Raw genomic sequence first — 21862 nt, 5'->3', positions numbered from 1 at the left:
TTTAGAAGACTTTGTTGTATGAAAATGCAAGTAAGTCTCTGAAGTGATGTTTTAAAGCAGAAATTGATGTAAACTAATTATGTATGGAAGATTTTTCTTGCGCCTTCAAGTGGTGAATTAAAAGACAGACCTCAAGAACTATAGCAACTCTGAGTCTGGAAAACAATCCAAGTTATGGAACAGGAACCAAGGGGCTTTTTTCAAACCTTAGCTTGGGCTACGGCTCCATGCGCCGTCTGCTGATGTTTGAACCACAACTGCGTGCAAAATAGCATAGAGAAAGGACCATGGAATGAGTTAGAATGAAAACCCACAGACCTTAAAGGCAGTGGACACTATTGGTAATTACTCAAAATAATTTTATCATAAAACCTTTCTTGATTACGAGTAATGGGGAGAGGTTGATAGTATAAAACATTGTGAGAAACAGCTCCCTCTGAAGTGACGTAGTTTTCAAGAAGTAGTTTTCCACGTATTTGATTTCAAGACCTCAGATTTAGAATTTGAGGTCTTGAAATCAAGCATCTGAAAGCACACAACTTCGTGTGACCATGGTGTGTGACAAGGGTGTTTTTTTCTTTCATTAATATCTCGCAACTTCGACGACCAATTGATCTCAAATTTTCACAGGTTTGTTATTTTATGCATATGATGAGATACACCAAGTGGGAAGACTTGTCTTTGACAATTAAGTGTCCAGTGTCTTTAACCCAGAGCTTGTCCCGTTTCATGGTTGTCAGCTGCCCTTCCATGGGCTTTGTATATAATGATCGTCTTCGCCGATTTACTGGCAATGGTAACCGACAGCCTGGTTGATAACAACTTTGCTGCTGTCAAACTATGAGTAACCATGGAATTGAATGTTCATATCATAAAACGATTTGCTATGGTACGGCAGCCAGAACATGATTGTTTACTAAATGGTGTTTGAAGCTTTGCATGGTGTGGAGAATAAGATTAACTATAAATATAAATATTTGAATAGTAAACTTGCGGGTACAACCACGAGTAAAATCTCTTCTGAAAAGAGCCAGTTTGGTCTTGACGATTCAAACAGAACACTTTGCTCCTGGAGATGAGCAGAGTATACTATTCGAAACGTCGTGACCAACATGACAAAGCCGCACCACTCCTTCAAAAGAGATTTTACTCATGGTTGTACCCGCAAGTTTACTATTCATATTTATATTTATGGTTACTCTTATGATTATTTACTTGTTGAAATTTGCTATAACAAAGTAAACACTTTGTACTTTGTATCTGGATATAATTGGAGACTAAAAAGAAAAAACAGCAACAAAAAGTTCTCATCCAAAGAGTCTCAGTTTATTCATGTACATCATCTAGTATGAAATGTATACATGTATACAACAAAAGACAACCTAACAATGAAATGATGTTTCTCAATATAAACATGTACAACCTCATAAAAAATATACATTCTTTCACCATTTTTGAAAAAGGCACTTTGACATAAAAATAAAACATGATTGTGAATTGAAATACCTGAATTAAGTGAAATAATTCGTCACTGTTCTCTCCAACCTGGGGCCTGTTTTGTACAAAGCGCTAGGAATCGACCAATGTGGGGACTCAAGGTAGTGTACACCGGTTAACAAAAATCATCCTTAGCCATGTAACATGCGTCTTTGTATCAAATCACGTGATTGGTTCTCGACCAATAAACCTTCACAATGTATTACCGTGGTATAACAATCCCCTATAAGTATGAAAGTTTGTTTATGTTTTAAATTATTTGAATAATGACAAATGTATCAATTAGATTTTCAAGTAACATTGACACCGTGTCCTTCTGTTAAGTCTGGGTTTTTGTTTGACTGCCTTTTTAATACTTGCCATGCAAACTCGCCTTCTGTACTAATAACAAGGTGCAATGCACCAAGGATATTAAATCATGTCAAATGTATGAATGCTTTTAATGATATGGATAAAGTTAGCCCTGGCGGCCTTACACTTTCGTATTATACTACAGTGAAGTCGTGGATATCACAAAAATTACGGATTTGTGAAGAATATATGACGACCAAAACCCACCCAGAAAAATTTATGCTGCCATGGAATGTGAATCTGTTGAAATTAATGGCTTGTTGCAGGTAAGATTTGAGTTATGAAGCTTTGAAAATTTTCCGCCCCAGAAACAGGCCTTAAAAGTTAGGACTCTGTATCTGTGTACAGCGAAAGAGTCCTGTACAGGGCTAGGATATTGTCACACCCAGTGTCCCAACCGGGTGACACAACCCATCTTGCAACTCAAATGACTCACAATATAAACTGATGGTATCTTAAACAAATGACCATCTAAACTACTCAACGTTAACTTCAGATATTGTACTTTTCATAAAAACACTTGGTGTTTTTTCCCGACATATAAAATCTACAACCTTCACCACTTATTAGACAAGAAATATAAAAGCCAGGGTTGGTAGAACATTGAGTTTCCCTAGTTATAGTAAACCTCAAACCAACCTCTAAATCACACCTTTTTAAGTATTGTTGAAATGAGGTTGTCAGCCAAAGTACTGCCATCCCCTTTAAAGACCCTAGACACTATTGGTTGTTGTCAAAGACCAGTCTTCTCACTTGGTGTATCTTAACATATGCACAAAATAAAAAACCTCCAAAGTTGAAGGTGCGAGAGAATAATGGAAGAAAAACACCTTTGTCGCACAAATTGTGTGCTTTCAGATGCTTGAATTCCTGAGGTCTCAAATTTAATTCAAATAATTCAGTGAGAAATTACTTCTTTCTCAAAAAAATATGTTGATTCAGAGGGAGCTGTTTCTCACAATGTTTTTTACTATCAACTCCATTTCTCGTTACCAAGTAAGTTTTTGTGCTAACAATCATTTGGAGTAATTACCAATAGTGTCCAGTGCCTTCACGTGTGTACATTACTCCTGTGGTAGTATTTGTTGCAGCTCTTTGTTACGAACCACTTTATATTTGATAAGTTTTGAGTATTCTTTAAGAAGCTTCCTCCAATAGCAAGAGATATCCTCCATGCGTAGATTATTCCAGATGAAGTCTCTCCCTCTGAAAAAACACAAATCAATGAATATTATATTACAGTGATACCAGATAAAAGATTGTCATCATCATCACACATACTCTATGTTCCCAAAACTCATCTGGCAAGTTACGGAGACCGTGCCTTTTCCAGCTGCGCACCGCGTCTCTGGAATTCCTTACCAGACGAGCTAAGGGACACACCTGATCTACTTGAAGGCACCTGGAAATAGGATTTGTTTTCTTTTAAACATAAGAGTATATGTTTATTAACAATAAAACAATTTTTTGAGTAATTGTTTGTCACGATTTATATGTTAAATAAATTAATTAAGTGCTGGGGGGTTGACTCCGCCTACCCCTTTTGTGACGTAGGAAAAGGAAGACTTTGCCTCGATGCGTAGATAAACACACGTGCAAAAGTACATGTAATTCTAAGATGTGAAATTGTACGCTGCGAAAAAGGTTTTTTCTGGCATTTTTCCGGCAATGCCGACCAGGTGTATTGCTGCTGGATGCAGCAAAACAACTAAAGATGGGGTCAGTCTTCATCTATTTCCTGCAGATCCCAAGTATAGGCGGTTGTGGGCTGCAAAAGTCAGATTAACTAGAGCAAAGTGGTCCGGTCCGACGTCTTTCTCAGCGCTATGCAGCGAACACTTCGAGCCGTCGTGCTTCGAATCCGGGATACACCACTCATTTGACATGACGAGAAGAGCCATTCTTAAACACGACGCCGTCCCAACAATTTTTCCAGCTAGTGGGAAATCGAAGAAGGTATCTGAAAGACGTGACGAACCCAGAGGAGCATTTGCTAAACGTGAAAAAATTGCGGGTAAGTTTGAACTTTGAGGTTATGTTTTTAGCTTTTTCCAAGTGACACGATTTTCTTTTGGTACCGCATGCGATTCACCGTGCGTGCAGGTCCTATGTGACCGTCCGCACATTATACAGCAGCCATAGTGCGTGCGTGCAGTCTGCTCCGTGGCCGTATTTCTATAATAATACGTAGGCAGACCCACATCTTACAACCCATTTGGTCACTAAAAAGTCGCATAGTTAAATAAAAATAGCAGCAATAGCTAATGTAAAAACCACTAGGCGTTCAACATGTTCAAGTTTCAATGTACTTATGTGTGTAAAATCGTGTCTAAATTTGTTTTGTGCCATGTTCCCAGACGTAATGTACGGGGGCCTGACTACAAATTTTCTCTTCAAATATCGCGCCTTGAATTACGTCACGAACAGCGCCCTCTCGGGTCGGGGCCTACTCGTAAATGTGTAAATACAATCAAAACTAATATTTTTAAACCTTAGTTAACTTTTTATTCACATTCCTCTCGTAAAAACACATATTTTAGTGACAAAAGCTTTATTAAAAAAAAATACCACTTCCAGGTGACTTTAACATTCAAACACAACCTCAAGACTCAAGTACAAATGCCTCGCTGACACCAATCTCATCCATCATTTGTGGCGTGGCGTGCCCAAGTAGATCAGACCACCAAAACTCAAGCTCTGGTGTTTCAGATCAGCAGAGTGTGGGGTTGAGTCCCAGCACTAACGTGTCGCAAGTACAATTTGTGACTGTATCCTGCTCATTTCTGCTTAGCATAAAGGTGTTGGGAAATTTTTTTCTGCTTAAGCAGCTGTATGAAATAGGGCCTCAAACCAGTTTGATACATCACAAATATCATAATTCAATTCAATCTAAAAATAATTAGTTTTGAATCACCAAATGTCTTGAGGCCAACAGGGGTCAGTCCTGACATGTATCGAAAGATTTGGTCATAGCTTACCGTTTAGCTATATCCCTTGCAACTTGATCATTGGCTTTTGCAAATTCTATCAAATTCCTGTACAGAGAAAATCAATACACACAATTTAAATTCTAAAACACATCACTACATATTCACTCACATATTACTGGAACTGATTACACTGAAGAAACAGTTGCTGGTAAAAGTTTTCACTTTAGCAATCATGAAGACACCAATGTATGGGAACAACCAACGACACTATCAGCAGTTTCCAAAAACTCATTAAAGTTTAAACCCTGGTTTTAAATAACATGTTGGGTGTGGATTAGACTGGAGGATATTGATGAGAATTGAAAAGTTTGAATCCAACAGAGCTTCATGGTTTAAGTAAAGATAATCAGCATTCATTTGGTTTGACTTTAATTCTGACAAAGTCTACCTGGTAAGTAGATACACACACCTTGCAACTTCAAGAAAGAAGCATCAGGCCTCCGATTCAACACTGTTTGTCTTCTAAAATCTCAGATAGTTCATACACATAAATGTTGGGTTTCAAAACCGTTGCCATAACAAATGTTTGCATTAAAACTGATATATATGTACCTGGTTTCTTTGAGATCCTTAGACACGGGTATATAATGCACCCATGGTTTGAGAGCTGGGTAGAAGAATTCCAACCACTCATCACCAACATGGAACACTAAAGACTCGCACAGAAACAGATGCTTCAAGCGGAAACTGGCAGCCACACCACGGAAATTAAATAAGTACCTGAAATACAAGAGAGTTCAGTCGATTTAACATTGAATTGGAATGAAGAGACCATTTTTAACCATTACATGGTGCTTTAAAGTAATTGGTTCCATACTTCAAAATATAGCTCCACAAACCTCGCAGAAAATATAGCCTGTCATTTGGAACTTTTAAAGAACCCATCATTTTTATATTGCTTGTGTGTTTTGATTGCTTTATAAATTTACTTTACGGAGGTTGGAGTTCATACTTTCTTACTTTAACTTGCAGTGAGCTTTCAAGGCTGACCTCTTTGGCTGGTGGCAGATACAGAGACAAACAAACAGAGACAGACAGACAGACAGACAGACAGACAGACAGACAGGCAGACAGACAGACAGACAGACAGACAGACAGACAAGGAGATATGTAAGACGGATTGGAGTTCTTACTTTAACTTGCAGTGAGCTTTCAAGGCTGACCTCTTTGGCTGGTGGCAGATACAGAGACAAACAAACAGAGACAGACAAACAGAGACAGACAGACAGACAGACAGACAAGGAGATATGTAAGATGGGGCTGGACTTCTTACTTGTACTTGCAGTGATCTTCAAGGCTGACCTCTTTGGCTGGTGGCATATATAGAGTGTCCTGGTGAATGACAATGAAGAGTAAATTCAATTCATTATCATCAAGCATGATATTTGATCCTTAGAAATAAAGTAAGAAAATCTTCTTCAGTATAAGGGCTGACATACTAGTTCACAAGAGTAGGGTTGAATGGATTCTTCAGTCAATTTAGTCACAGTCACAGTGGAAGAAAAAATCAAACATGTCCATCATGGGAACACGACTTAAAGGAACAAGTTGCCTTGGATCGAACAAGTTGGTCCATAAAAAAACGTTTGTAACCAGATTTACACATCTATCTGCCCTGTCAAGTCTTCTGAGGTCCTTCAAAATGTATCAAAAGTCGAAGACTGCATAACTGAGGTACAGGCCTGGATGTCAACTAATTTTCTCAAACTCAACGCTGACAAGACCGAGGTAATAGCGATCGGTTTCAGAGCACAACTCGCCAAGTTTCATCTTCAATCAGTTAAAGTTGCAGGAGTTGGTGTCTTAGTCGAAACCAAGCCAGTCAGAAATCTTGGAGTCATGTTTGACCCTGCAATGACCATGTCCGCGCAAGTTTCAAGCATCATCAAGACTGCCAACTTCTACCTCACTAACATCGGCAGGGCCCGCAGACTACTGACTGTCGACGCAACCAAGCTTGCAGTGCACATACACTTTGGTCACTTCAAGACTCGACTATTGCAACAGTCTTCTGATTGGAATCAGCCAAAAACTCAAAAGGAGGCTAATTAATGTGCAACGAACAGCTGCCAGACTCATCACAAAGAAACGCAAGTTCGACTCTATCACCCCGGAACTAATCACACTACACTGGCTCCCAATCCAACAAAGGATCGACTTCAAGGTCATCGTTCTCATGTTCGAGGCCTTACATCAACAAGCCCCTCATTACATCATAGACATTCTGCAAGTTGGTGCTGAACGGAGACTCCTTCGGTCAAACAGCTCCTGTTCACCATACTTTGTAGTTCCAAGAACAAGTCACATCACTTTTGCCGATAGAGCCTTCTCGGTAAATGGACCCAAACTCTGGAATAAACTTCCCAATCACATCAGGGACACAACATCACTCAACACATTTAAGGCACTTCTGAAAGCCCACTTTTTTCAGGAGGCCTACCATCAATGACTTTTTATTTCTTCTGTGCCTCAGCGCCTTTGAGCAAACTTTTGATTTAGGCGCTATACAAATTACGTTTGATTGATTGATTGATAACCGATTGTTATAAAATGCATATTGGTTGGAAAGATTTTTCAAAGTAGAATACAACGATCCACACAAATTTGCCTAGAAATTGCGTGGTTTTGTAACAGGGTCAGCCATTTATGGGAGTCAATGGCCGACCGTGTTAGTCGACAAGGTAAAAGGAAAACCGTGCAATTTTGAGTGATACTTGTGTGGATCATTATATTCTACTTTTACAACATCTTTCTACCCATATGCATTTTATAACAAACGGTTACAGAACGCTTTTCAAATACCAACTCAACCGATCCAAGGCAACGTGTTCCTTTAAGTGCAATAAGGACTTCTGTTGCGACTAGCTTAGAAACAATCCAACTTACTGCATCTGATTTCCATGCTTGATTCTTGGTGTACTGTGCATCTACAAGATCCCCATCATCTCTAGAGAGTATAACCAATGGATCCCTTTCTGCAGTCGTCCTATCAACATCAACAAAATAATAGTATGGCAGGGTTAATAATATTAGGGGATTTGAGGCATTGCATGGTGAGATATCAATATATATTTGGTTTGCGGTAGACTATTTTTCTTTGAGAACTTGTCTTGCTTCATATTCTACTGCCGCAGAGTAGATTTTCGAAATTCTGGGAACTTCTAATTTCTAAAAATGTCTTGCTTTTTTACTACTACCTGACTACCTGGACGGAACAAGATGACAAGAGCAAGCTAGTTGAAATGTTGAGAGCAATTAAGAACTCTCTCCGAGGTAGCTAAGTTAATAACGACAAGCCAAAGTAATAGTCTCACTTAATTTTCTATACCTTCCGCCCAGGTAGTACCGGTAGTTAAAAAGCAGGACAGTTCTTTTCAGAACTGAGAAGTCTCCAAAACATCCGATAAAATCTACTCCGCGGTAGTAGAATAAAGAAAGACAGTTCAATCAATCAATATAACATTTATTTCCACATACACATGGAGGCATCATCCTAAAAGCCGAGGCTTGTGGTGGATGTGCCCGTTACAACAATACAAAACAAAACAGGAACAAACTCTACCTGGCAAGTAGATACACACATGGTGTTACTGCAAACCAATTTTTTTTTTCCGCAATCCACTAAAGCTAAAGTAGTAGTCCCGGCCGATTGTCTACATGTACCTTCCTATCAATTTCTGTAGGTGATCATAAATGTGGTAGGAGGGCCAAGGTAATACACTTGGGCTTTGGTGCAGCGAATCGTATATAATAAATTAGGGAGGTTGTTCTGAGGTCAAATCTTTAAGCTCTTGGACTGTTCCTTGGGAAATGTACAGGAGTTTCATAAATTCATCAAGTGGAGTGCCATGTGGAAGCTCAAGCCTGCCCAGTGATTTTTGTCCAGATGTTTTCGATCCAGCATGCAAGAGCATACTTCCTCAGCGCTGGTCAAGCCGATGTCTGTTTCAGGGTAATATAAGACCAAAGTCTTATATAGCGCACGTATCTGCCAAACAAGGTACTCAAGGCGCTGAGTATATACAAACATTCAGAAAGATAGGTAGTTGCAGTGACGAAATTTGAGACACAATTATTTAGCAGCTTATAAGGGTTTTTACAAGGTGCTACAGCGCATACAGCAGCCACAGCCAGGAACACTGGGGTGAACCCCTCCTCTTTTCAAAAAGTACTTTGGGTTCTTTTACATGCGTTACACAACACATGGGACCAACGGCTTTACGTCCCATTCGAAGAACGAAGCAATGGTTAAGTGTCTTGCCTAAGAACACAAAAGTCACGGCTAGGGATTCGAACCCACACTCTGCTGATCAGAAACACCAAAGTTTGAATTCGGTGCTCTTAACCGCTCGACCAAGACACTTCCGTGTCTATGAAGGAATGACAGCAAACTTGAGGCGACATTCGCAGATCTTTGCAGGAGTTTAAAGTGAACAAAATGTATTCATGTTATGTTGAAGGAAATGCTACAAACTAACCTGGAACCTCTAAAGAAAGCCTTTGTTTCCTTCTGCTCCCATGGGATGTCTTTTGCTTCCCTGTCAATCAAACACAATCAAGTACATTCACACCGGACATTCATATATACCTGAGAATATAGCTCCTGCATCCTGATTGGTCAAGAGGAAGATCACAAGGCCATCTTTAAACATGTGAAAACACAGCCTGAGGAAATCAAGTCAATTATTCTCCCTGGGGGCTAATGTTATCAAGAAAATGAAAGTCTTAATTGTGTGCATATTTTTGTTAACTGGGCTGTAGTTTTTTTTATTTTATTGTTTCTAATGTCAGCTTCATTTAATAGTAAAGGTAATTTGGAAATTGATTTTAAAATTGTTTCATGATGAACAGTTAACCAGTTAAACATCCTAACCCTAGCTTTGTTACACATATTGTGTGTACCCCACCACACATGTGGTTTGGGGTTTTGAAACTGGCTTGAGTGTTCTTTCTTCATCCTTGTCAATTTTTTGAAAAGTATTTTGACATTTTTGCTTCTTTTTAGGTCATCTCATAACTTTAGGATTGAATGAAATGGGTATAAACAGCTTAAAGGAACACGTTGCCTTGGATCGAACGAGTTGGTCTATTAAAAGCGTTTGAAACCGTTTGTTATGAAATGCATATGGTTAGAAAGATGTTTTAAAAGTAGAATATAATGATCCACACAAGTATCACTCGAGATTGCACGGTTTTCCTTTTACATCGCAAACTCTCACGGTCGGCCATTTATGGGAGTCAAAATTTTGACTCCCATAAATGGCTGACCGTGTTAGTTGACAGGGTAAAAAGAAAACCACGCAATTTCGAGGCATATTTGTGTAGATCATTGTATTCTACTTTTACAATATCTTTCTAACCATATACATTTTACAACAAACGGTTACAGAACGCTTTTCAAACACCAACTCGACCGATCCAAGGCAACGTGTTCCTTTAACAGTTAAGAAAAATAAACATAAACAGGCCTGGAATTTCATCTTTGAAAGGGCAAGGTCATTTTCACTTTGGAAAGGGCCCTTCCATTGGAAAATGATGGGAAACTTTTGAAAGGGCACCAAGGCCAAGACTAGGTAACGAAGGCTTCCGTGTGGTCGTCATGAAATTCCAGGGCTGATAAATGCACACCCCTTTCTTTATGCGTATAAAATCAAAACAATGCATACTTATCAAGTGACTCTCTGAATAGGTCCCATCGCCCAAGGCCAGTAGGAAACAACGGCCATACAGCTGGGCCTCCTTCCCAGAAGGTCCAGGCAGGATACATGATATCATAATGCTGAGAATCAACCTGAGTATAAAACAAAATCAAGCTGAGTTAAAGACAACTTGCTTGTCAATAGTTTCTTGTTTGTTTCTCAGAGTGCAAAGAAAGACACACACTGTTGCTTTTTTAAAAGTCTACAACCGTCCAGTATAGATGAATAACACAAGTCGTCAAAGACCAAAGTCTTTGACGACAAACAATTGAAAATTGGTACCTCTTCACGCGTGCACATTTTATCAAAGATGGCCGTCAAAGCAAGGGGTCTATACATGCAATGGCCATTGTAATGAAATGTTGTAAGATGCATACAAAGTAACAGTAATTCCACCCAAGATTTTTGAAAAGGTTGACTTGATGCAATGGTGAGGTATTGCAGTATACCAAGTGGGTAGGCCTACCTACTTGCTAGGTAGAATGTTCTTTTGAGAACTTGTCTTGCTTTAGATCATATTTTCCTGATGATGACTAGTCGAAACGTTGAGACCAATTAAGAACTCTCTCTGCGGTCGTGAAGTTAATAGAAGTCCCCTCGATCCACTCAAGCGAATGTAGTAGTCCCGGCCGATTTCCAACCTAGCACCCACATAGTGGTTAAAAAGCAGGACAGCTCTTTTCAGAACTGAGAAGTCTCCTGAATTCCGTAAATTTAATCCGCAGTAGTAGAATATAAAGCAAGACAAGTTCTCTAAAAGAAAATAATCTACCCAGCAAGTAGATACACACATGGTGTTACCGCAAACCAAATACATGCACCAGTGTCCATATAAAGTGTTACAAATCATTGATGAAAAGAAGTGACTTACTTTACTGAATGATAAAACTGGCTGAGGAGTCGTAAACTTCTGGCTCTGAGGCCAATCTCGCTCATTCAGAATAAACTCCATATCTGGTAACTTTTTAATGATTTGCAGAATGAAATGCTCAATACCTGCACATCTGTAACCAAAACAGAGTCATTGATTATATAGAAAACTTAGCAGCAATATGAATATGAACTGTGCATCAATATTCCAAGGAAGCTGTAACATTTCAAAGAAGGATTGATTGCAAAGTTAATATTCCAAGCCATTTAAACTGAAGCTAAAGTTTATTCAGCCAAAGCCCAGTCCATCCTTACATGAGCGAAGTGTTTTTAAACTGCGAGTGCAATCTGATGGTTTGGTTAATGAATGCTGTGACCTACAACCCTCTAATTAATGATCTAAGGTTGATAAAGGATCTTACTGTGTGTTAGCCTAATGGCAAGGATTTACTTGGATATTAATGATAAGGATCTTATCAAGTTTTAATGGCAAAGATCCATTTGGGTGTGGTGATCCATTTAAAAGCAATGTGCTACAATGTATGTTAGTTAATGTTCATTCTTATAATGGCATAGGAAAAAAAAACACTTTCTTCAAAAGGGAACTGTGTTGGCTGACATACTTTTCCATAATTGCTTAATGTGAAAGAGCCAAGGATCTGCAAACTAACCTTTATGCTAAGTTGATGTAAAACCAACTCAACATTTTACTAATAAGAATTCTCGTTATGGTGTATAAAAGAACACAACATCAGGCCTGTATGCTTCGTTTTTGAAGGGGCAAGCAGGGCATTTTCTCCTTGGTAAAAGGCACCCTATGAGGACATTGTAAATTTCTACTGGATCATTTCAAGGGCACCATGGCAATGACCAGGGGGCATGGAGGCAATTACCTTCATTGCCTCCAGGAAGTATAAGGCCTGCAACATTTTACTTTTATAAGAATTCTTAAAGAAAACAAAATTAAGTTCAGGACAAAACTTGATCTAGTTGGTTTTAATTGACATCACTTGCCGAATGAACCTCCTAATGACCAACTAAGAAAAAGACTTTGTAGACCACTACAACTTTTCCAAAAATCAATTAATACTCCTAACCTATGATGATGATTGAGACATGCATGGTAGAAGTTTGAAGGGAATGGTTGCTATATTTTAAATGATAATGTATTGCCCACCTTGCAGAAAACATGCATTTCTTGCTGCGATACAGTTTGTGCTTGATGATCTGGTAGTGATTACCTATTCCTTTGGTTAGTGCTGCTTTAAAAACATCTTCACTTATGCCTCCTTTTTCTCTCCAAACGGCTAAATCCCTGTTTAAAACACTGAAACCAAGAATGTAACATATATGGATTAAAACAATAACAAAGTACTGAGCATGATTACAATTATTACAAAGGCATAGATGAGATTTCACAATATAAAAATTCCCCACAAATGGCTTGCACATGCAGTCCTGGGTTCACCCATAACTTGTTGTAGTTGTAGTGAGCTAGGTTACGTAATAAACCATCCACCCATGACCGAGGCTTGGCCGCTGCACTAGGGCGACCAAGCCACGACATCCATTGTGTTCCTGATTTCAACGTGAGTGCCTGACTCAATTTATTGAGTGTGTTCCACCCCCACTTGGAAAGCAACAGTGCGCGACTCGCCCCTCCAGCCGAGGACTTCTTGGTAAATATACCTAGATACAACATAGTTTAACAGGTCCCAATGTTCGATCGAATACGGGTGAGACTTGCACAGTTTATCGACAGAACTGCTGTCCATTCATTTATCAAGTACCTGTCATGACAGGTGCAGGTGTCGGGTTCACATTCTTCATACTGGCTCAAAGCAGAATCTACTGCATCTAAGTAGGGTTTCCATCTGGCATCTATATGAGAGAAATCATACAAGAAACACTGTCTTACTGTTAACCCTGATTTTTTTAAAGTAATTTAGAAAGTTACACTCAAGGCACGATATACTTTTGGAACTCGTTCCACAAGTTAAAGACCATGAAAACTTTCATCCAGCACACAATGGATCACAGTCAGTGGTCAAGTGGTTAGACTGCAGGACTTGCAATCTCAAGGGAAAAGTTTCTGTATGGCGCCACCACTTTTTCATTCGATATGAAATAATATATTATCTAATTTACCTCAATGAGATATCCCTTTTTGTAAAAATGAGTGAAAAAGTGGTGGCGGAAAGTTATCCATCTCAAGATTGCAGGTTTGAATCCCGGTAACTGACGATTTCACAATTCTAGAATGAATAGTTTTATCCTGTTAACTGAATCACAATTTTTTGATTTGTGCAATTCATGATATAGACGCTAAGCCAAGATTTGTGAGAGACTGGTTGTTGAGAGACTGGTTGTTGGTAGCTTGGGGTTTATATCCCCTTGCCCTGTGGGAGTTTGCGGAGTTCCCTTGATCAGTTTTGATGTGAAGATTATCTAACTAAACAAACGAACAACATAAATATGCACACGCAAACCAGAATTAGCCCCAATAGTACGGCCAAGCTCTTCAGAATTTATGCTTGGGATGCTTGGCTATAGTTGCGATAACGTAACCCTCCTCCCGGCAGCTGGCGGGAGGAGGGTTACGTTATCACATGGAGCAATCGCAACTACCTTGGCTACACACTGACACAAGTGGGGCTTATGTCACGAATTTAAGAACTTAAAATGAAATTGAAAACTGCAGGCATGCATTTTTTTAGTAGTTAAAACAATAACAAGGGCGTTTTCAAATACTGCACTCATTGAATAAAATTCGACTCTGAGTCTGACTCAATCTCAAGAAGCTCAACTCGACTCACGACTGATTCCTCCATGGTGTCAGTGACAGTGTCAACAAAAAAGTTATCAAAACTAAAGATTCACTGCCAGCAGCATCTTTTTTTTTCCAGTAGTTTTCCGGTAGTTTTCCGGTAGTTTTCCGGTGTTTTCCAGTATTTTTCTGGTATTTTCCGGTAATTTCCGGTGTTTTCCGGTATATAGTGACACCCAAACCCCTACAGTCCTGACGCTGATGGCAGTACTTTTATTATTTATTAACTATATTTCCGATAAGTATTTACTAGAAAATGAGGGCCAAATCCTGAGTAAATCAAATCAAAAGTGGATTTGCCCTATTTATGGGATGGGCGGGGCCACACGCCGAATCAGAATCAAGGTCAAGTTCAGATTGATCTATTGAAAGTGCAATTGAATCACCTTGTGGTAAGTATTTCTTCTTTCCAGCTTCAAGGTCGTCTGTTGAGCCACATTCACCACTTTCTGCATGACATTCTTCTGTAGCAAAAACAATTTGTACGAAAATAAATAGGACAAAAAAGGCGCTTAGTGTACAGCGCTTAAAATAACCCATCACCATTTTGGACGACTAGTGTAGACGCGTGTACATTTGTTGGTGTCAAAACAATAAGAAGTACTTCCGGTCGGGTCGAAGACTACGTGACAAAGTCGTTCTCAGGTTGTAGTTTATTCATGTTAATGTTTGTAAAGGGGATTGATCATTTTAGTTGCGGACAACGGATAGAATTTGCGCGGTTTAGACTGGGTGCCAGACTAATTGTAAGCCAACGGTTGTATACGTTATCCGTAAATGCGAGTCTGGTTACTAGTGGTAGCTCCGATATTAACCTCGTACTCAACACATGCTTTTGCTATGCATGTAGTTTGTCGCGAGTAAGTCGGGTAAGTAAGTTGTGAAGTGAATTTTTTACCGTAATTTTACTCTGAATTGACAATGAATAAGAAAATGAAAACATATGAGTGCTAGTCGTGTAGTAAGATACATTTGAGTAAATAAATATTATCCCATCGTTAGGGGTGCGATCATGTACAAATAAATAAATGTAAAAATAAATTGATGAGTTTTTGTTTTGTGGTTGTTTTTCTGGGAATCCGTTTTCTCTTTGCCGCTCATCATAAAATGATCATCGCTCTCTCACTACTTTCGTTCAACATCATTATGTTGGGCGCGATCGGTCAATCTGGGTGATCAACCGATCGCGCTGCGCTATTGAAAGATCAATTAAGTCGCGCAGCAATCGGTCGATCGCACAACAATCGGTCGATCGCGCAGCAATCGGTCGATCGCGCAAATAACATCCTTCCTTGCGTGATTGAACGATCGCGCTACGAGTATTTTTCCCGTTATCAGCCGATCGCGCAGGAAAGGCTTTGCGCGATCTACCGATCGTGCAGGAATGGGTTTGCGCGATCGACCGACCGTGCAGGAAATGTTTTGCACGATCAACCGATCAGGCAGGAAAAGTTTTGGGCGATCTACCGATCGTGCAGGAATGGGTTTGCGCGATTGACCGATCGTGCAGGAATGGTTTCGCTCGTTCTACAGGTAAACCATTCCTGGGGGCGATTTCTCAAAGCAATAAAATTCATTGTAAGATAAATTTCCAGTATCACCATAGTGATTTATATTGCTACTACGTTACACTTTAGTTAGCAACTAACTACCATTGATTTGCAGTTATTGCGATATTCGATAATATTGTGATATCGCCCAAGCTTAGTCGGCGTGTTTTTGGCACTCTGGACTTGTTGTCGGCGTTGTCAGCTTTTAGTAGGACCGGGAAAAAAACTAACACAAACTAGACGATTTGCGTAAACCATTTCCTTCACTGGAAGAAAAAACTGACGCAGTTTGAAATTGCCGGCTCCTCTGTTCACAAATGGCCAAAAGGTTGGCTTAAGATAGACCCAGCTACCGGGGCACTGTACTCCTTTTTGTTCAAAATTGTTCATTATACTAGTTTGACCTATAATGATTGAGAAGTTTGATTCAACCGAGTACGACAAGTTTAAAAAAAAGGAGTACAGCGCCCAAAAGACAGGGTCTAGCCTCAGGACGAGCCATGATTGGCTCAGTCAAAGCTTAACTACTGTGCCAGTCTGGGTTTATTTTTAACCAATCTTACGAGGCATCTGTGAACCCAGGAGCCAGCATTTTTGGCCCAAACTGAGTGTTTTTTTTTACCCATGGAGAACAGCACATAATGATCTTGAGGCAAAGCCTGGAGTTTCAAAACTGCTTGGAGTGTCAAAACTGCTTGAAGAATCGAGTGGAGATGGATTTCTACTTCTACTTCTACCTTCGGCAAAGTCCCATGATTGGTAGCGTTTGCTTGAATACCTGTACCATAACGGCACCGACAGAAGGAAACTTCACTAGCTACTTACAACAAGGGCACAAATTAGAATCAAACGTATTAGAATCTTGTGAAAACTTCACTATCACAACCAGGAATCTGTACACTATTAGTTATAACCTTGCTCATGCCCATGTGTCATTGGTTTAGCTGAACTGAAAATGATGTACAACGTCAAACGTACTATGTAGTTATTGAGATGGCAGTAAAGCTGACTAGGTTTGGCATGTCTGTTTGCTTGTGCGTCAAATCAGTAAGTGGTCTTCCACAAACCTCCTATTCCGGCTCACACATGCCTGAGCGCATAACATAAACACCTAATTCCTTTCTATTGTATCCTCAACTCTTGCAGACTCCCCATGAGAAAATGCATAATTAGTTGACAGTGTACTTGTTGTAATTTCTTGCAGGTTGTTGGAACTGAAAGAGAATCTTTGGTATTAACATCTTAAACCAGATCCAATATTGAAACATGTCTGGAAGAGCAGGTGAGTTCATATCAAGTTATGTGTTAAGCCCCCATTCATACTTCCTGCGAATGTGAATGCAAATGTTGACTCAACAAGTAATTCGCTGCAGTTCATCTCTCCGAAAGGAGAGTTGTGATGTCAAATTCTCGTCAAATTTGCTCCACATTCGCATGAAGTATGAACCAGGCTTTAGTTGTATTCAAACAATTATAACTAATGTAGAAATAGAAGTCAAATAATAAACCACAAGGGAAACTGAGTTGAGTAAAGGAAAGTTTACTAGAGACCTCAAATACACATGGCGGTCGCTGGTTCAAATCCTGCTCTAGTCAATCCAAATTAACACAAAAATAATGACTACGTAGGATAAAGGGATGGTACCAATATTGACTGCTCCGAGTGCTATGGTTACGACTCCCGAGGTGATCCCCTGAGCATTTCAATTTTCCCTAGGTGCGGAACGTTTCAGGGATCACCATTTTTTGAAAGGGCAAGGGCACCAAGGCATCTTCTCCTTGGTAAAGAGCACCGCAGGAGGAAATTTTAAATGGCATGGAGGCAATCATTTATATTGCCTCAGTGAAGTACAGGCCTGCTCCTTTAAAAAAGGGCAGCCCAAATACATGTAAATCTAGATTAATTCTGATGGTTTAAATGTGACGGGAATATTGTATCCCAGTTATCTACAATGTGTGTGTGTTATTGATTGCAGGAGGAAAGAAGAAGCCTTTGAAGCAGCCCAAGAAGGAATCTAGAGAGCTTGATGAGGTAATATAAAATGCCACACTCATTCCATTCCGTCATTACTCCTTTTAACATCCATTTAACATCCATGCCTGTTCCATCTGATGCCTGTCCCAGTGATAAGTGAAAAATGTTTGTTGGACATGCAGTCTACAGAGTCAGAAATAACCAAACCTCCCGAGTAAGACTTTGGAGGTTGAAGGATTGTTAGAGTTGATCTTTTCGTACAAAGCATTTTGTGGCCGAGCGGATAAGAGCACCACATTGAAGCGCTGGTGTTTCTGTTCAGCAGTGTGTGGGTTCGAATCCTGGTCGTGATACTTGTGTCCTTTCCTTTTGCAAGACACTTAAAGGAACACCTTGCCTTGGATCGGACGAGTTGGTCTATGAAAAGCATTTGAAACCGTTTGTTATGAAATGCATATGGTTAGAAAGATGTTTTAAAAGTAGAATATAACGATCCACACAAGTATCACTCAAAGTATCACGGTCGGCCAGTTATGGGGGTCAAAAAATTGACTCGACCAGTGCACTTATCATAAAGAGAAGGGGTTTCGCCCCGGTGTTCCTGTTTTGTATTGCGCCACAGCTCCTTGAGCATCAATGAGTGACGGATATGTCCGCTATGTAAGAAACCATTGTATATTTGGTTTCCCGTAACACCATGTGTGTATCTTCCTGCCAGATAGAGTTTATTCTTGGAGAACTGTCTTTTTTTATTCTACTACTGCGGAGTAGATTTATCTGATGTTTGGGAGAATTCTCAGTTCTGAAAAGAACTGTCCTGCTTTTTAACTACTACCCGGGCGTAAGGTATAGAGGAAAATGAAGATTAAGAAAAGTAGTGATATGACAACCTCTGGTGATACAACCTTTTTTTCTCTCTGTAGGATGATTTACAGTTAAAACAGAAACAAAAAGAAGAGAAGAAGAAACTGGAACAAGCCAAAGCAAAAGCCTCCTCGCAGAAAGGACCTCTCAGTAAGTCTTATTTTATGAAACTTTTTATTAATTTTTCTTTTTTTTATCAATGCACCGATGTGTGTTAGCACTGTATACTCAGGCTCCCGAGTCCTGTGAAAAAATATCACAGGCATGTTACTCGGGTGGGATTGGAACCCACGACCCTTGCAATTCTAGAGCAGTGTCTTACCAACTAGACTGCCAAGATTGCCCGGTAGCTAGAGGCAGTTCGAATCCTATATGTTTTGGCAGCGGGTACCGCAACCATATAATAGATGTTAAATTTGCATCCGGATAAAGAATATTAATTTTTTGGTTTTTACCCATACTCCGATGTGTGTTAGCACGGTATACTTTCCCGAGTAACATCATGTAATGATAATCTCTAAATGAGTTGGGGTGGTTCTGAAAAGAACCGTTGTTTCAACTCGACGTTTCAATCTTGTGCGTAACATCCAATAATTCAGAACATTTCTTCTTTATTCAGGTCAAGGTGGCATTAAGAAATCAGGAAAGAAATAACAGCAGGTGTTGAGATGGATTCTTTCTGCATTGTTTGGCGACATGAAATAGTGTTGTATTGATTATTGTGTGTCCAGCCGTCGATTTCACCAAACTCTTCCTAACTTAGGATTAATCTTAGGACTTAAATCGAGTTAAGTTCTGTAGCCATAGACCTTAGGACGCATTGAACTCATCCTAAGTTCGGAAGAGTTACTTATTCTACCTCGAGATGGGATTAATCTTAGCATTTTGTGAAATCGGCTGCAGGAACAGGGCCCAATTTCATAGAGCTGCTTAAGCACGAAAAGTAGTTAAACACAGCAAAATTTATGCTTACCAGAACAGGGTTACCAGCCAAAATACCATGTCACATGTACACTTTGTGACTGGTATCCTGTTCATTTCTAGTAAGCAGATAATTGTGGAGCAAGCTCTATGAAATTGGGCCCAGGTTAGGCAGACTATTCAGTTTGTTCATCAAGCTTGTCTTATACATGTACTACTATTGCTTAAATCATGTGGTACACTCAATCTGGGGACAATGTATGTGAGAATCAAACTTTGATATCAATTTAGTTTTATGGGCAATAACCTAGTAATGGTTTACTTTACAAAATATTACCCACAAGGTTTTCAATTTTTCTTTCATTTTACTCCATGTAATGTTTAGCATAGGAAATATAGCTCCCTTTTAGCTCACTGCCATTTTTTAAGTCAAATTACGTGTCAAGATATGTTGCGCATCTAGTCATGCACGCATTGCTTAAAATACACAGATAATGTGACTCTATAAATGGCACAACTAAGTTGGATTACGAGTGTGGACACCAGGGCCCAATTTCATAAAGTACAAAAACTGGTTACTAACCAGCAAACAATGCAGTTATCATTGCTGTGACTGGTGTAGCCCGGTCATTTCTTACTTAGCCAAGAAGTTTGCTAAGCAGAATGGTTTATATGCTAACAGCTTTATAAAATTTGCCCCAGGTGACTTGGGTCAAAAGACAGTGTATTGGGTACTCCCATGATTTTCATGTGTTTTAATGGAGGTCTTTTTTTATCAAGAAATAATTATTTGCTTCTAAACTGTGGTTCAAGGCAAAAAAAAGCTGCATAAATCCTTCTTGTTTGTATAACTAGGGCTTACATTCATTCAAACTTAATAAAAAATGTACATGCTACTGAGCAGAGAGGACAGTGTAACAAATAACTTGTAGAAACAAAACTTGTCTGACTGTCAAACATTGCTTTCTCTGTCAAACGTCCGCTTTTTAGGATTGTTAAGGAACACCCATGGCTATATCAAAATGTAACAGCATTTTTCATGTTTTGTTTCAAATGTTTGTGGTAATTGCAAAGAAACATGGAACAATCATAATCATCAAAGCGTAGGTTGCCCTAAAGTACATTCATTAAAAGTTAGGATTTGATGTAATCTTCTTGATGTCGAGGAAAAATGTTTGATTGTTTATTGATTATTTGTCAGTATTGGAACCATCTACATTATACAGCATACATGTACAAGGAAGTTTTCTGAAATCAGCATCTTGGGTATGGAAAGATATCTGGCTTGGAATCAGCAATACAAGAAGGCTAGTGTACTACATGTTAATTGGGTGATGAATCAGAGAAATAAAGAGATATTTTAAACCGATTACTGTCAACCTAATGTCGATTTCTTGTCTTTTTTCTGAATAGTGCCTTGAGACAACAGAGGGTCTGCAGTTGTGTTGTAGCAGGCCATTGTTAAAGTGACATGTTGCCTTGGATCAACACAAATATAGCTCAAAATTGTTTTCCCTTGTATGTCGTGAACTAACATGGCACTCTAATTTGTGGAGTCAAATTTTTTATTCCATTAAGTTGCCGACCGTGTTAGTTCGCAAAGTAAAAGGGAAAACATGCAATTCCAAGGCATAATTTGTGCAGATATGCAAGCGTGCATGTGTGCGAAGTGTCAATGAAACTAAGAGAATAAACATGCGATACAGCTCAAACACTAGTTGTACACCATAGTATATGCTGGTTTGGGGCCACTTTATTCGCTAGTTTCCATAGATGGTCCTTTGACACTTGTTAATTCATCCCCATGTGATTGGGTTTTGATCGGGTCCATATGGACCAGTGAAAAGCCGAAGGACCAGTGAAATGACAAACTTACTGGTCCCTCTCGCTATTCACTGATAATAGGAGAGTTTTGGGGGATCTGCACATCACCAATGCACATCAAGAAGACGCTCAAGAATACACATATAGTCAGCAAAATGGTAGTATTTTATTGTTCCTTTTTGTTTTCTTTGTAATAATTTATACAAATGGCAATAAATTGTAAGTATGCAAGAACTGTATACACCAACAATATTTACATAAAACTGGAAGACAAATAAGTAGTTTCTTCATTTCCCAACCTATACTGCATTAATCAAAAATCTTGAATTAAAAAACAATCTTAATTGTTAGAATAATTTACGTTAAAACAAGTAGAGAGCAAATGTATGCTAGAGACATTGGAACTAACAGATGCATTCTACGAACCATGTTGGAACTAGGACACACTATTGGTTGGTTCCCTTACTTAGGGTGCGTTCGATAAGTGTCCATGT

General features: G+C 39.2%; 1 protein-coding gene and 1 long non-coding RNA gene across 3 annotated transcripts; one reads left to right on the top strand and one right to left on the bottom strand.

The window, feature by feature from the left end:
- Nucleotides 1–1315: 1315 nt before the first annotated feature.
- On the bottom strand, nt 1316–14810 carry LOC139953938 (protein O-glucosyltransferase 1-like). The gene is made up of 11 exons (XM_071953551.1): nt 14621–14810; nt 13198–13288; nt 12585–12734; nt 11409–11541; nt 10505–10629; nt 9317–9376; nt 7725–7824; nt 6112–6170; nt 5391–5558; nt 4827–4883; nt 1316–3054 (listed from the first exon to the last, which is right to left on the bottom strand). Exons 1-11 carry the CDS (start codon nt 14778–14780, stop codon nt 2913–2915), a joined length of 1245 nt encoding a protein of 414 aa, XP_071809652.1. The 5' UTR covers nt 14781–14810; the 3' UTR covers nt 1316–2912.
- LOC139953948 (uncharacterized) lies at nt 14606–20913 on the top strand. Of its 2 annotated transcripts, none has more exons than XR_011788028.1 (5): nt 14606–14626; nt 16989–17066; nt 17761–17816; nt 18683–18773; nt 19243–20913. It is a non-coding gene; the product is annotated as an uncharacterized lncRNA (long non-coding RNA). The 2 variants fall into 2 exon arrangements; XR_011788026.1 differs by lacking the exon at nt 14606–14626 and adding an exon at nt 15032–15103.
- The last annotated feature ends 949 nt before the right edge of the window (nt 20914–21862 follow it).

The sequence above is a fragment of the Asterias amurensis genome, chromosome 2, assembly GCF_032118995.1.
Source record: "Asterias amurensis chromosome 2, ASM3211899v1".
NCBI classification, from domain to species: domain Eukaryota; kingdom Metazoa; phylum Echinodermata; class Asteroidea; order Forcipulatida; family Asteriidae; genus Asterias; species Asterias amurensis.
The sequence above is the reverse complement of the archived record's forward strand: the minus strand, read 5'-3'. Positions and strand labels throughout refer to the sequence as shown.

Coding starts and splice junctions, on each gene's coding strand:
- LOC139953938 (XM_071953551.1), bottom strand. CDS start 14,780: ATGGTGATGGGTTATTTTAAGCGCTGTACACTAAGCGCCTTTTTTGTC. Junction 10,630..11,408: donor CAGTTTTATCATTCAGTAAA/GTAAGTCACTTC, acceptor TTTTATACTCAG/GTTGATTCTCAGCATTATGA. Junction 9,377..10,504: donor TTCAGAGAGTCACTTGATAA/GTATGCATTGTT, acceptor TTTGATTGACAG/GGAAGCAAAAGACATCCCAT.